The sequence below is a fragment of the Mastacembelus armatus genome, chromosome 5, assembly GCF_900324485.2.
Source record: "Mastacembelus armatus chromosome 5, fMasArm1.2, whole genome shotgun sequence".
Taxonomy (NCBI): Eukaryota; Metazoa; Chordata; class Actinopteri; order Synbranchiformes; family Mastacembelidae; genus Mastacembelus; species Mastacembelus armatus.
This window is the reverse complement of record NC_046637.1, coordinates 99677-114649: the sequence shown is the minus strand read 5'-3', so window position 1 is coordinate 114649 and position 14973 is coordinate 99677. Positions and strand designations below refer to the sequence as shown.

The window sequence follows — 14973 nt, the reverse complement described above, 5'->3', positions numbered from 1 at the left end:
AATTAAAGATCCTTACCTCTTGAATCTCATTATAAAAAAAATAGTTTCAACTATATTGTAATGTTTGTCTCCAGTTTGTTTGTCTTTAATAAATAAATCACAATGTAAATGGTTCTTTATGTTTCTGATTCAAACCAGCATCACACTGTTTGCATCAACTAGAAGAAAATGAGCTTTTCTCTGTAACTGAGGTTTACACCAGCATCTTTCCATCATAAACCCTTAAAACCTTCTGGTTCTGATTGTAAATATGAACTGATAGTCATGTGGCGACGCTGCTGCTTGATGAAGCTCTGCTGTTTTTGTGTCCTGCAGCTGGAGAATGTAAATACAGTTTGTCTTTTGTCCTGCCTGCAGACAAACTGCAGCTTCACTCTCCCAGTAAAATATATCCTACCCAGTGCGCACCAGTCCAACTCATCTTTCTGAGCATTTATCCCAACACATGCTCTGGTCGTATGTTCTGCAGGACACTTGCCTCATAGTCAAATATTTCAGAAAGTTTTACATAGAAACCCAACAAAACCCATATGAGCAGCACTTAGCGACAGTGGAGAGAAAAAACTCCCGTTAACGGAAGAAGAAGCCTCCAGTAGAACCGGGCTCAGTTCGGGCGGCCATCTGCCTCGACTGGGTGGGGTGAGTGGATAGAGGAGAGAGAAAAGAACAGCAACAATAAACAACGACAACAACACTGCAGGTTGGTGGGGCCAGTAACTGCACATCAGCAATATACAGCTCCAGGACCAGGGACACCTGCAGAAGGTACAGAGAGACAGGGAGAGAGGACTACAGGCGAGACAAGGCATAAAGTTAGTGGCCTTCAATGGTGGCATAGACATATAACAAAAAAAGTAATAAGATGCTCCCTTCGGATGTACCAGTTGTGAAAATGTGTGTGCGCACGTAACCCAAAACAAGTTATTTTGGACAGAGAAGATAGGTGGTTTGAGAGAGGGGTCAGAGAAACTATATATGTCCAAGTGCAAAAGCCCTCCCTTAACAGGGGTGGAGGGCTTAGACATAACCTGTCTCCAATCTACCAGGCTGCTCTTTCATCTGTTCCCAGGAAATTAAGGAACACATCAAATGTCTTCCAGGGAGGACACACTCTGCAGCCAGTTGGTGGATCAGAGGGGTCACATGAGTCCACCATTTGAACCTAACGTCCTTCACCTGAGCTCACTTCTATTCACCTGAGTGAGCTGAAACAGTCATCTCAAATGAAAAAGTGATCGGAAATGGCGATTTCATCAATACCCTTGATAGTAACAGAAAGAGCTAAAGAAATAATGAGATCCAAGAAGATTAAAAGAATACATTACAATACATTATTAAAATCCAAGGCAAATTGATTGTCAGGGCAATTGAGATGAATGTTAAAGTGGCCACATATCTCCAAGATATTATTTACCGCGGCCCCGGAAATAAAACTGAACGTTTATAGAATTTGTGAAAGTGATGGCTTTATTTTGAAATGTGACCGGAACAGCTCTTCTTGTTGCTGTGTGCTTAACATTGCGGAAAGCAACTCAAGTGTAATTTCCTGGAAACAAATATTAAACTGTCAGTCAGTGCTGATTATCGATTATCGGTTTATCGGTGAATGTCTCTCTCGGCGCGTTGATTCACGGTAACAACCCGTTTGACGTTATTTACAGCATCGGCTCCTGAGATAGAGCGACTTAGCTCCCACGGCTGTTGGCCTAGCTTAGCCTCGCAGCGTTAGCTCCGCTGGACCGGAACCGGATCGGACTGTTCGGAGACAGCACGGTTTAATCCATGGGAGCCCACCGCAGTGACGGAGGCCGCGACTGGCTGGAGCAGGACGGACCCCAGCCGCCGGAGGAGAGTCCGGTACGAACCGCAGCTACCGGTGGCTAACTCGTTAGCCGCCGTTAGCTGCTAATAGGAAAATAACGTTTTATGTTGTATTGTTTATTTGTTTGTACATGAGCCACATGATTGTTCTGAAAGATATATCAGGGTTATTGTTTGTTCGTTTGTTTAATAAATCAGAGCGGCTGCAGTTTAATTCAGTAGATTAGGGTTGTGTCAGTTAAAGCAGATGATTTGTTTTATATTTTATTTTATAACCGTGTTTATGACGTGTTTAAACATAAATGCAAATCACAACAGTCACAAATCACAAACCAAAAATACTGAGACCAGACCTGCTGGTTCTTAGCAGAACCGCACTTTTGATGATGTGTGTTTATTTTGGGTGTAGAAGCCGTGGAACTTGATGATCAAACACCGACAGATTCACAGACGAGGACGACGCTCACACATGACCGTCAGGTCAGTACTGGTTTATACTGGTCACAGTCCAGGGCACCCAGTAGGTTCCTGTTCCTTTGTGTCATGCACAGGTGACGTCCCACAGTTAAAAGCAGGATATTTCATGTGAATAACTGTGGTCGTATTCATCTGGGGTCCCATATGTACTGAAGGTGCCAGGGCTGATCACAGAACAGAACCACAGTGACACTGACAGGAACAGGATTTACTCAGTAATTTTAATCTTTCTTTGACCTCTTGACTTTATGGGCTCAGAGGTAACTAACCACTTACCTGTATATGTGTGTGTGTGTGTGTGTGTGTGTGTAGCTACACAGATCCTCAGGTGTCCATGGACCTGCTGAGGGCGGTGCTTCAGCCCAGTTTCAATGATGACATTATGGCTGTGTTCAGGAAGTACCAGAAGGTCAGGGGTCATGCCTGTAAGGTCACAGGTTGCATACTGTTTACTGTCTGATTCTCTATCAAATGGGTAAAGGAACGAATGCAGAGACTGCATGTGATCATGTGCTGGGTTTTCCTATGTAGCTCAGGCATTGATTAAGGTGTGTCCAGGTGTGAACAGGTGTTATCTGTGTTGCAGTTTTTTGAGAAGGCAGCAGAGAATGTGAAGGAGAACGTTGGAGATGATGTTCAGACTGATCAGTTGATCAGAGAGACCTACAGGAATGTTCTGGAACATGTGAGGTCACTTCTTGTCCTACTTTTGACCCTGATGGTTATTGACCACCTGTACTTACCTGTCTGAGTGCATCTTTGTGGTTACCATGGTATCCTCTGATGTCACCCACAGGCCAAACAGCTGTTTCCAGAGGGGGAGATGAAGAGGGCTGGGCCGGAAGTCCCCATTAAGGTAGGAGCCCTGATTATCAACCAGATAATCCGGAACAGGCTGTACCCTGGTCTGGTTCTGACCTTTTTCTGATGTAGTCCTTTGTTCTGTCAGAGGTCCAGACCTGCTGAGGAGGACTGCAGTCAGAGAGGGAGCCCCCTCCTCAAGAAGGTAGACCTCTAAAATAATCCTGTGAGCTTTTATCTGAGATTGAAACATTACCCTGAGAGGACTGTTTCTTCAGCTTTGCTACTGAACACACCTGATTTAAATTAAATTAAATTAACCTGCACATAAAACCAGGTCCAGCAGTAAGAGTCTGACTACCTCATCTGACTGAAACACAGAGCTGTTATAAAACTACATAATGCTCCCTTAAATCACAGCATGTGCAAACACACACCTGAAATCAGACAGGTGTGAGACAGATGCCAGTACTGATCATTAACTCTCTCTTAACTCTTCGTCTGCAGAGGAAAACTCGTCCAGGTGCTGCACTCATCTCCTCTGATCGACCTCCAACCTTTGCCTCTCAGTGAGTACCTGACACACTGGTGACATCATCAGTATCCAGGTAGATTATCACACCTGACATCTTTCTGACTGTTGCCCCTAGGGTGAAGCCGAAGTGTGATCCCATCAAAAGAGAAGGACCAAAGGTGAGTCAGATCATACCTGACAGACATGCACTCTGGTGTTTTCATCAGACAGACTCCAACATGAGTCACAAAGTGTGCAGGTAAACTGCAGGCCTTCATCATCATCACTTTCACATCATAATTAACTATCAACATGTGTGTTTCAGTGGGATCCGTCCAGACTGAACGACAGCAGTACCTTTGTTCTTGGCTCCAGAGCCAATAAGTGAGTCTCACCAACATCATGTCACCAACACATCAGTGACATGCTAATATAAATAAACATGCAGGCATCACAGCACATGTAGGGGTTAAAGGTCACCTGTCACTGTGATGTCACACTGCAGGGCACTGGGGATGGGCGGGACCAGAGGACGTATCTACATCAAACACGCTGACCTGTTCAAGGTAAAAACACAAACTTCACTGGTTTTCAGCATGAGTTTGCCATAAAATCTGATCTGATCTGCAACTAAGTGGACAAACACAATGTGCTTAAATTGATAACACATGAAACATTCACAGTGCTGGAGGAAAAAAGTGAATCCACAGACTAATTAATTCAACAAAAGCTAATTGAAATCAATAGTTTACACACCTGGACCAACTTAATGAAATTAGTTTGGGGTGTGGTTTAGAGCTACTCATCACTTTTTCTTGCCACTGTACCTATAATTATACTTATCTGTATGCTGTAATACTAATCTGTTTTGTGTTTATATTCGTCAGTATGCAGCAGATGCAAAAGACAAGCAGTGGTTGGCAGAGAGACACCACATGAGAGCAACAGGAGGGAAGATGGTGAGAAAAGGTTTCTGTAATATTCTAGTGGAGTGTGTGAAGATTCTTACTCATCCAGGTGAAGTCTAGAGGCTGAGTCATGGCACCTGGACTGCTAGTTTTTGTGTTGAAAAGGTTCACTACTAATCTAGTGGCTTCTTCAGCCAAAGGGAAGCTGGTAGGAAATATGTTCAGGTGGAAAAGCCCTCCCTTAACAGGGGTGGAGGGTGCAGACATAACCTGTCTCCAATCCACCAGGCTGCTCTTTCATCTGTTCCCAGGAAATTAAGGAACACATCAAATGTCTTCCAGGGCGTACACGCTCTGCAGCCGGTTGGTGGATCAGAGGGGTCACATGAGTCCACCATTAGATCCTAATGACCCTCACCTGAGCTCACTTCTATTGTTCACCTAATAAAACCAACCTGAAGATAAATGTGAGTTTCCTACCAGCTTCCCTTAAACTGAAGAAGCCACGGATTAGTGTTTAAATGTTTTGACCTGAAAGACTAAAAGTCCGGTACACTGGGGAGATTTTCTGTTTCAGCTCAGACTGTAAATTGTGTCTGAGAGAGGTCTGATAAATTCAGAATGATGTTAATAAAAGCATTCATACATATCACCTGATATTTTTTATCACCCCCCCCCAAAAAAAATATGATGAACCAAAACCTAAAAAACACTTCCTCCTGAATTTTTACATTAAAAGTGTGGTGTCAACAGTTTCAAGTGAATGAGACTGAAATGAATAAATTAATCTGATGCCAGCACTGTTGCCTCACAGCAAGAAGGTTCCTGGTTTGAAACCCATCAGGGGCCTTTCTGTGTGGAGTTTGCATGTTCTCCCTGTGCTTGTGTGGGTTTTCTCCAGGTACTCTGGTTTCCTCCCACAGTCCAAAAACATGTATGTCAGGTTGATTGGTGACTCTAAATTGCCCATAGGAGTGAGTGTGAGTGTGTGAGGTTGTTTGTCTCTATGTGGCCCTGTGATGGACTGGGGACCTGTCCAGGGTGGACCCCTGCCTTTCACCCAAAGAGAGCTGGGATAGGCTCCAGCAGATCCCTGGGACCCTGGTTAGGACTAAGGGGGTACAGATGATGGATGGATGGAGTCTGATGCCTGAGTAGTGCTAGAGGGATGTGGCTCTAAATCACCATTAACCTGAATTTATCATGAGCTGGTCTGGGGCATCACAGCTGGTTTCACCCCCTCTGTGTTTTTATTTTTTTTTTATTTAAAGATTAGTTGACAGAGACTTTTCTAATAATTTGCACTACTTCAGCAAAATTCTAAAAACACTCTTGTACAGCCACACGTGGAGTCAGTCTCAGGATACAAGGATCAATAATGGATTATTTTAAATATCAGTTCATCACTAAATCTCTTTTTATTCTGCCCTCGTTGAATCAGGAAAAAATCGTTGTTCAGAACTGACAACACTTTACTGTATAAACAATAAAAATGTTTTTCTGCAGCTGCAGGTTTCTGTTGATCCTAAGCCAAGTTTTAAACCTCCCTTATGTATTTAAATAGTGACCTGGTGGCAAAAATGCTGCAGTAAAACCACCTGAATGCACCTTGCTAACACCTGTGTGTTTGATTCAGGCCTATCTGCTGATTGAGGAGGACATCCAAGATCTTTTCCGCAGTGACGAGTACAAGTGAGTGTAATGTCTATTTCCATGGTGATCTCCCTACAGTATGGTTACCATGGTAACAATTGTCTGTGTACAGGGACTGTCCAGATGTCAGGATGGATGAGCTGAAGCCGTTCTCAGTTCCCATGTGGATGGTGGAGAAGATGCAGCGAGCCATGGAGGCTCAGAGAGATGCAGACTTGTGACTGCCCCCTAACCCTAACCCCCGCGACTTTTGACCTTTAAATTCTCACCTTAAAAAAAACTTCACTCCAGTCGTTGGGGGGCACTGTTTTCCAAATATCCCTGCCCTACCCACTACTCATTCCCAGTATCAGGTTTTCAGCCAATCAGAAACAGGAAAATACCAAGTCAGATGACAGTGCAGTGAGGGAAGACAAACTGAATTAGTATCTTTTGTTTTCTGATAAACCAAACACACCTGATTAAGATAATCAACAGTGGGTAGGGACAGGGATAGTTGGAAAGCAAGCTGGAACCCTGATTTGTAGGTTTCCATAACAAAAAAGGAGCAACAAACCAACCCAGAGCACAAAATGATCATGTGACTCAGACTATGATCTGATTAGTTTATCTGATTAGTTTTTAACTGCTGTTTTTTTTTTTTTTTTTTTAAAAAGAAATAAAAATGAACCATGAGACAAGTTTGTCTGCTCAACACCTGAACCAGTTCAGACCAATTAAAACCGGTTCAGATTTTATTGTCTTTTGAAATTTTCTACAGGTAACTCAACATTTTGTTTGTTGCCCATTCAGCATTGCCTATCAACCAATCACTAAACTGATCAATCACCCAAAGCTAAGCTGATTGGGTAATTCAGGACACTGCAGAGATGACACTGATTGGCCTGACCAACCACAACATACCTTACTTGCCCAAGCTAAAGGTACATCAGACACCACGCCATGCAGCTTATGGCATCAGACTTTATTTACAAAAATGAAACGACAATTTGAACAACAGGAAGTGACATAATTTGAGAGAGCATCACTCAATCCCTTCCTGTTTGTCTTTAATGGCGACTCTGAAACGTTCCTCCAGCAGAGAGAGCTCGCTGATCAGGTCTGTGATGGCGTTCGTAAACGCTTCCTGTCAATGACAAATTCGTTGATCAACAGCATGACATGACTTCCTGTCAATGCAACACATCAGCTGAACAAGAACATAAAATCACTGCACGTGCGTTACCTGTGGACTGTAGTCAGGTGTGTGTGTGTGCGTTATCTGTGGACTGTAGTCAGGTGTGTGTGTGTGCGTTATCTGTGGACTGTAGTCAGGTGTGTGTGTGCGTTATCTGTGGACTGTAGTCGAGTGTGTGTGTGCGTTATCTGTGGACTGTAGTCAGGTGTGTGTGTGCGTTATCTGTGGACTGTAGTCGAGTGTGTGCGTGTATTCTGTGGACTGTAGTCAAGTGTGTGTGTGTGCGCGTTACCTGTGGACTGTAGTCAGGTGTGTGTGTGTGTGTTACCTGTGGACTGTAGTCAGGTGTGTGCGTTATCTGTGGACTGTAGTCAGGTGTGTGTGTGTGCGTTATCTGTGGACTGTAGTCAGGTGTGTGTGTGTGCGTTATCTGTGGACTGTAGTCAGGTGTGTGTGTGCGCGTTATCTGTGGACTGTAGTCAGGTGTGTGTGTGCGCGTTATCTGTGGACTGTAGTCAGGTGTGTGTGTGCGTTATCTGTGGACTGTAGTCAGGTGTGTGTGTGCGTTATCTGTGGACTGTAGTCAGGTGTGTGTGTGCGTTATCTGTGGACTGTAGTCGAGTGTGTGCGTGTATTCTGTGGACTGTAGTCAAGTGTGTGTGTGTGCGCGTTACCTGTGGACTGTAGTCAGGTGTGTGTGTGTGTGTTACCTGTGGACTGTAGTCAGGTGTGTGTGTGCGCACGTTACCTGTGGACTGTAGCCAGGTGTGTGTGTGTGTTACCTGTGGACTGTAGCCAGGTGTGTGTGTGTGTTACCTGTGGACTGTAGTCAGGTGTGGTCTGCACTCTGATGACAATCTTGTGCTCCAGAGGATGAGGAACTTTATACCCAGCAAACAGAACCTGAGGATCCTTCAACAGCTGACTGACACACACACACACACACACACAATGAGCAGGTGCTTGTATAAAGTCTATTTTAAACATGGAAACTAACTCTCCTGTTAACCTCCAGTCTAACCCCGGCTACTCTGTTAGCTCTGCGTTAGCTCTGCGTTAGCTCTGCGTTAGCTCTGCGTTAGCTCTGCGTTAGCCTCTTACGCTCGGATGATGTTGCCCAGCGTGTGATCCTCCTTGTTCAGGGTGAATAAACATGCATTAGGGACTTTAGTGTCTTTGGTTATACTGATCTTTTTTTCTCCTTCAAACAGCAGAAACGACTCGAAAGCAGGAGGCGCGTTCATCTTTTTTACGTGCTCGACCGGAAGCTACTTTCGGAAATAAGACTTTCTTCTTCTTCGTCGTCGCCTTCTTCTTCTTCTTATTTTATGGCGGGTGGCACTCAGCGTAAAAGGTGCATTACCGCCACCTACCATAGACATAAAATACGTGTGTCTTATTTGTCTATGCCACCGACTGTGTTGGAGTGTGCACCTGAGTTAGACGTCCTGTCCCTTCTTCCGTTTTCTTCGATTTACGAGAACGCGCACAGCCTGTTAAACGTGATTGGCGCAGTTTGTGGTGATCATTGACGGTATTTGGGGTCAGCCCTCTCACAAAAATTGATCGGGATCTAACCGTAATAAAGTTAGAAAACAGACGCAGCGTATGGTGGATTGTTTTTGTAAAATTCTGTTTTTAGTGACATTAGGTTACTGCCTCAGACTATATTCATTTTATTAGGGATTTCGCAGATCAATTTTTAAATTCGTCCGTCATTGTTGGAATTATATATTTTGCACAATTTTATCATTTTTATCAATTATTATTTTTGGAAACGGAGTAGCTGGATGTTTACAAACTATTGTTAATATGCCGCCTCTAACTTGATTATTTCTTTTGCTATTTATGTATTTTGCAATAGCAATACATTTAAACAAGTATTCAATTAAAATACCTAAGAATTAAATAACTACAAACACCTCAAACTTGTACTTACAGTCTGACTTTTACTAGTTAAATATAAGTAGTAATACAGTATGTATAAAAATCACAGCTTCCGTTTTTATTTATTTTTGTTATTAAAGTCTTTTTATTATTCTTTGCCACGTTAACGTTAAACGTTTCGTCATGTTCTAGGGTTCATCTGCCCAATCACATCGCTCTTTCTTTCGTGCGCGCCCATCTCATTGGTCAGCAGGAGGTTTATTTTTAAAAGTCGATCGCTGATTGGCTAATTCTGAGAGGAAGCGTCTGTTTAAACCGGGGGGCGGGAGGTTGTTCAGTTTGAATTCCTGCGTTTGGACCGCTTAGACGCTGACACACGGTGAGTCTCACAGGTAAATTTAAACCTTCTGTATGCACCTGGACGTGTGTCTACGGCGTGTACCTGTTGACGTGCGGCAGTGGTTGGTTTGTCCTCTCTAGAGTTTCAATAATAAACAGACTAGCAGAAGGTTATTGTTCAGTTAGCCACCTGAGCTAGCGTTGTTAGCACGAAGCTAAAACAGAGCCAGAGCAAAACAAGCTGCAGGTAACGAACCGACTTTTTCGGATAACAGACTGTTTTAACCCCGTTAGGAGTCGCCGGACAGTGCAACTGACAACATCCCCGGTAACTATTAATCGCTGCAGCGGCATAGTTCACCTTAGCTGCTGTTGGAGAACCACACGATGGGCATGAATATGGGGGTTTATCCGCGGTCTGTGCGCTGTGCGTCGGTGTTTGAGTAACGTTACCGGCCTGTCTGTGACCCGTTTCTCTATCTCATCGGTATGTTCTGTGTCCAGCAGGAACCAGACCATTAGCACCCATGGCCTCCCAAAACATGGACCCCGTAGCGGCTGCAGCCGCCTCCACAGCCGCCCTGAAGGGAAGCGAGGGCAGCGGCAGCGCAGCCAGAGGCTCGGTGTCCAAACGGTGAGTAAAAGTGATGTGTGCCGCTGATTACTGAGATGGGAAAACTGTTCTCAGCTAGAAGTAATATTAACTTAAGCAACGCTTGCTAGAATAAATACAAAAACATCTAGAAAATGTACTCAGGTAAAAGTAAAAGGTAAACTGGATTCATGTAATGCAGTACCTTTCCTGCACGATACTAATAAGAAGGGAGGGTGGTAAATTATAGACCATCTGTAGACTACGACCTAATCTCAAAATTAATAGATTTTGTTGCGTCATTGTGTTTAGCAGACCAACAATAAATCCCATTAAGTCCACCTAAATGATGAATATCCAAGAAACAGTTTGTGAGAAAGTGTTCGGTGACAGATGTGATGCAGATGTTTAACCTGTCTGTCTGCAGGCTGCAGCAGGAGCTCATGACTCTGATGGTGAGTTCAATATTTATATTTACCTCTTTATCTTATCCTCATTCACAAGAACAAGACTTTACATGTCCCCTTGTTTGCTGTATGTGGAGAACCCTTCACATCTGTACCTTGTCCAATAAATGGACAATCGCAATAAATCACCAGGTTTTACCCCCCCCCCCCCCCCCCCAATCATCTGGAATAAAAACTTTAAATAACCTCAACTGGATAGCATAATGTGACTGTGGTGGCTACCCTGTCCATTAGGGCTGTGCCAAATATAATGCTGCATTATATAGTGCACTCAATTAGCTACCTGGATACTCACCCACTCCTTTTTTTTTTCCTCTAAAGTAGTGGTCTCCAACCCTGGACCTCAAGTACTACTGTCCTGCTTGTTTTGTAGATATTACCTGGATCAGGTGTGTTTGGCGAGTCAGAAGCTGGAAGGGCAGGGATAGTTGGAAAACCTGCAGGACAGTAGCACTTGACAACCAGGGTTGGAGACCCCTGCTCTAGAGCACATAAAATAAAAAAACTTGACAGTCCCAGACCCAAGCAAGTGCTGGTGGTCCTTTAAAACAAGACAGACACAACAGAGTTTATTCACTTTAAAGCTTTAAAATTTTAGTTGTAGATCCAAGATATAACAAGTGAGATTTTGCTGTATTTATTTGGTGTTGACCAAATTTGTGTTCTCATGTAACACATAAGGCTTTTGACTGTTCAGAATACAGATATACAGTATCTTACAGAAGTGAGTACACCCCTCACATTTTTGTAAATCATTTATTATATCTTTTCATGTGACAACACTGAAGAAATGACACTTTGCTACAATGTAAAGTAGTGAGTGTACAGCTTGTAAATTTGCTTTCCCCTCAAAATAACTCCACACACAGCCATTAATGTCTAAACTGCTGGCAACAAAAGTGAGTACACCCCTAAGTGAAAATGTCTAAATTGGGCCCAAAGTGTCAATATTTTGTGTGACCGCCATTATTTTCCAGCACTGCCATAACCCTCTTGGGCATGGAGTTCACCAGAGCTTCACAGGTTGCCACTGGAATCCTCTTCCACTCCTCCATGATGACATCACAGAGCTGGTGGATGTTAGAGACCTTGCACTCCTCCACCTTCCGTTTGAGGATGCCCCACAGATGCTCAATAGGGTTTCCTGTCTCAGAAGGGAGGGGATCATGGTCTGCTTCAGTATGTCACAGTACATGTTGGCATTCATGGTTCCCTCAATGAACTGTAGCTCCCCAGTGCCGGCAGCACTCATGCAGACCATGACACTCCCACCACCATGCTTGACTGTAGGCAAGACACACTTGTCTTTGTACTCCTCACCTGGTTGCCGCCAGACACGCTTGACACCATCTGAACCAAATAAGTTTATCTTGGTCTCATCAGACCACAGGACATGGTTCCGGTAATCCATGCCCTTAGTCTGTTTGTCTTCAGCAAACTGTTTGTGGGCTTTAGATCTTCATCTTTAGAAGAGGCTTCCTTCTGGGACGACAGCCATGCAGACCAATTTGATGCAGTGTGCAGCGTATGGTCTGAGCACTGACAGGCTGACCCCCCACCCCTTGAACCTCTGCAGCAATGCTGGCAGCACTCATACGTCTATTTCCCAAAGACAACCTCTGGATATGACGCTGAGCACATGCACTCAACTTAGGTTGACCATGGCGAGGCCTGTTCTGAGTGGAACCTGTCCTGTTAAACCGCTGTGTGGTCTTGGCCACCGTGCTGCAGCTCAGTTTCTAGCTATAGCCTAGGCCATCTTTATGTAGAACAACAATTCTTTTTTTTCACATCCTCTGAGAGTTCTCTGCCATGAGGTGCCATGTTGAACTTCCACTGACCAGTATGAGAGACTGATGGTGATAACACCAAATTTAACACACCTGCTCCCCATTCACACCTGAGACCTTGTAACACTGAGTCACATGACACCGGGGAGGGAAAATGGCTAATTGGGCCCAATTTGGACATTTTCACTCAGGGGTGTACTCACTTTTGTGAGATACTGTATATAACTATTTTATTTATTTGAAATACATTTGTATTATGTGTTTTCTATGTTCAATTTAAATTGTTGAAATTGTGCTTCGGTTTATATCGAGATATTTATTGATATCAACTGATATGAGAAAGATATTTTTTCCAAATGGATGTTTACCAACATTCAGGAGCTCATTAACATAAACATCAGCTGTGTGGAGTGATGAGTCTGACTTTCCTCACATTAACACCTGAAACTAACAGAAACATCAGATTTCATGTTTTCATCTTTGAATGTGATCATCTTCATCTGTGGTGATTTAATGGCGTCAACTGGAGAATCATTTTACCTCTGTTAGCTTAGTTTGGCACATGTAGAGGGAGCAGGGACTTCAGTAATTGATGAAATTCAGTTAACTGGATGAAACTGGACTCTCGTCCAACTATTAACAATACACAGCTGCTGCATTGGTGATACAGTGTTGACAGCATGTCCCCCGTCTATGTTGATGATTCAGATGTCGGGTGATAAGGGTATTTCAGCATTTCCAGAATCGGATAATCTCTTTAAATGGGTTGGAACTATCGACGGAGCTCAGGGGACGGTATGTACTGCGCGTGCGCACACACACACACACACACACACACACACACACACACACACAGGGAGGTGTAATCAATAGGTCACTTTTGACATCAAAGAACCTTTTTAACTATTGTGGATGATATGCCTGCTATATTCCCTCTCAGGGGGAAGCAAGAACCCCATCACATCAACCGCTAGTCAGAGGTTTTTGTTCACTAGAGGTCGACCACTTAATTGGGCTGATTATTGCCATCAGCTGATGGCTGAGGACACTAAGCTGATTAACAGCCAGGCACATCCATAAGCAGTCCAATATTGTTATGGGACCTGTGTGACACAGCCCTTTGTCAATCAAATGGCCTTTCTACCACACCTCAGTGGATGTTACCAAGTGGAGACTCACTATGGGAGAGTGAAAAACACAGTTTATCTTATTTTCTGTATATATTTACACATGAAATGTTACTTCTAGCAGGGACAATTTTGGACTTTGTATTTGTGCTCAAACACACAAAATTTCATCTCTGCACAAATAATATGACCTATTTTTAACTAACATTAGATTTTGAGAATTTCTGTACGCATGTAAAAATCAACAGACAAAATGAAGAAGGTAGCGGTGGGTTACATGGTGGAGATTAAAATCATAAATAAATGAAAATGATTGTGTTATTACTGTGACTTGGGGAGTGTGTGGTTACAGCTCCATGGTTTGCATATTGTCCAACGTTAGCTAACTTAGCTGTGCACTTGGCAAGTAATGAGCTAACTGATGCCCTTTTATTACTTTAATGTATTTGGAGATGAAATAGCAATAACATGAAATATTAAACCGCTGATTTCCAAGAATTGGCTTTGGCATTAGCCATAGAAAAATCCAATTCGATTGACCTTTCTGCTCATCTGTCTCAGGTGTACGAGGGACTGAGGTACCGGTTGTCTCTTGAGTTTCCTGCTGGTTATCCTTACCAAGCTCCTCGTGTGAAGTTTGTGACTCCATGTTTTCATCCCAACGTGGATGAGCAGGGATTCATCTGTCTCGACATCCTGAAGGACAAGTGGTCGGCGCTCTATGATGTCCGCTCTATCCTGCTGTCCATCCAAAGTCTGCTGGGAGGTAACCAGTTAACAGAACCTGGAGTTGTTAACCTACGGAATGGTTAATTTTAGCAGACAACAATCTGGAACAGTTCAGTGAGACTCAAGGTTTTAACTGTTGTGAGGTCAAGATTCAGAAGACAACAAGTTTTGACTCAGACTGTTTAAGGGCTGATTATGTGAGGTGTCAAATCAGCAGTCAAGCTTCGATAATTAACTTAATTCTGTGTTCGCTTATAAACGTTATTGTTTGGCCTCACTGTTGGCTTCTTTTTCAGAGCCAAATAATGAGAGTCCTCTGAACATGGCTGCTGCTGAACTCTGGGATGATCAGCCAGGTGAGAAACACCTTCAGCACAGTAATGTACAGGTCCTCTCAGAATGTTTAAAAAAAAACAACACATTTCTGAAGATGATATTTAAAAGGGGACAATAACACCTCATCGCCATTTTGTTTTTGTTGTTGTTATTGAGCTGGGGCTGATGGGAACTGTAGTTCTAACTGCTGTTTCTCTTTCAGCTTTTAAAGCTCAACTCCACTCGACCTTCCAAAAGTGAAACTGCTCCATGTTTGTTCTTCTGTCCGTCTTCTGTGTTTGTACAATATTTTTATGTTTGTTCACCTGTCGGTATCAATAAAGTTCTTAATGAATACACACTGTGTTGATTTGAA

The 14973-nt window shown here is 43.4% G+C and overlaps 3 protein-coding genes across 7 annotated transcripts; 2 read left to right on the top strand and 1 right to left on the bottom strand.

Annotated features, from left to right (window-relative positions):
* Positions 1-1491: 1491 nt before the first annotated feature.
* Positions 1492-6438, top strand: LOC113130039 (deoxynucleotidyltransferase terminal-interacting protein 1). The gene is made up of 13 exons (XM_026306323.1): positions 1492-1857; positions 2231-2301; positions 2611-2707; positions 2885-2983; positions 3095-3154; positions 3248-3304; positions 3607-3668; positions 3750-3792; positions 3939-3997; positions 4119-4179; positions 4501-4572; positions 6158-6213; positions 6287-6438. Exons 1-13 carry the CDS (start codon positions 1783-1785, stop codon positions 6393-6395), a joined length of 921 nt encoding a protein of 306 aa, XP_026162108.1. The 5' UTR covers positions 1492-1782; the 3' UTR covers positions 6396-6438.
* Positions 6439-7119: 681 nt separating this feature from the next.
* polr2j (RNA polymerase II subunit J) lies at positions 7120-8826 on the bottom strand. The gene is made up of 3 exons (XM_026306329.2): positions 8453-8826; positions 8168-8276; positions 7120-7300 (listed from the first exon to the last, which is right to left on the bottom strand). Exons 1-3 carry the CDS (start codon positions 8593-8595, stop codon positions 7199-7201), a joined length of 354 nt encoding a protein of 117 aa, XP_026162114.1. The 5' UTR covers positions 8596-8826; the 3' UTR covers positions 7120-7198.
* Positions 8827-9451: 625 nt separating this feature from the next.
* Positions 9452-14956, top strand: LOC113130040 (ubiquitin-conjugating enzyme E2C). 5 transcript variants are annotated; one of them, XM_026306325.2, is made up of 7 exons: positions 9452-9617; positions 10082-10211; positions 10597-10624; positions 13135-13221; positions 14115-14319; positions 14579-14638; positions 14821-14956. In XM_026306325.2, exons 2-7 carry the CDS (start codon positions 10105-10107, stop codon positions 14856-14858), a joined length of 525 nt encoding a protein of 174 aa, XP_026162110.1. In that variant the 5' UTR covers positions 9452-9617; positions 10082-10104; the 3' UTR covers positions 14859-14956. The 5 variants fall into 5 exon arrangements, with proteins under 5 accessions (XP_026162110.1, XP_026162109.1, XP_026162112.1 ...); XM_026306324.2 differs by having other exon boundaries at positions 9457-9617; positions 10085-10211; XM_026306327.2 differs by having other exon boundaries at positions 9544-9630; positions 10085-10211.
* Positions 14957-14973: the final 17 nt, after the last annotated feature.

Coding starts and splice junctions, on each gene's coding strand:
- LOC113130039 (XM_026306323.1), top strand. CDS start 1,783: ATGGGAGCCCACCGCAGTGACGGAGGCCGCGACTGGCTGGAGCAGGAC. Junction 3,305..3,606: donor GGAGCCCCCTCCTCAAGAAG/GTAGACCTCTAA, acceptor CTTCGTCTGCAG/AGGAAAACTCGTCCAGGTGC. Junction 3,669..3,749: donor CCTCCAACCTTTGCCTCTCA/GTGAGTACCTGA, acceptor TGTTGCCCCTAG/GGTGAAGCCGAAGTGTGATC.
- polr2j (XM_026306329.2), bottom strand. CDS start 8,595: ATGAACGCGCCTCCTGCTTTCGAGTCGTTTCTGCTGTTTGAAGGAGAA. Junction 8,277..8,452: donor CTGGGCAACATCATCCGAGC/GTAAGAGGCTAA, acceptor TGTGTGTGTCAG/TCAGCTGTTGAAGGATCCTC. Junction 7,301..8,167: donor CACCTGACTACAGTCCACAG/GTAACACACACA, acceptor TGTCATTGACAG/GAAGCGTTTACGAACGCCAT.
- LOC113130040 (XM_026306325.2), top strand. CDS start 10,105: ATGGCCTCCCAAAACATGGACCCCGTAGCGGCTGCAGCCGCCTCCACA. Junction 10,212..10,596: donor AGAGGCTCGGTGTCCAAACG/GTGAGTAAAAGT, acceptor GTCTGTCTGCAG/GCTGCAGCAGGAGCTCATGA. Junction 14,320..14,578: donor CATCCAAAGTCTGCTGGGAG/GTAACCAGTTAA, acceptor CTTCTTTTTCAG/AGCCAAATAATGAGAGTCCT.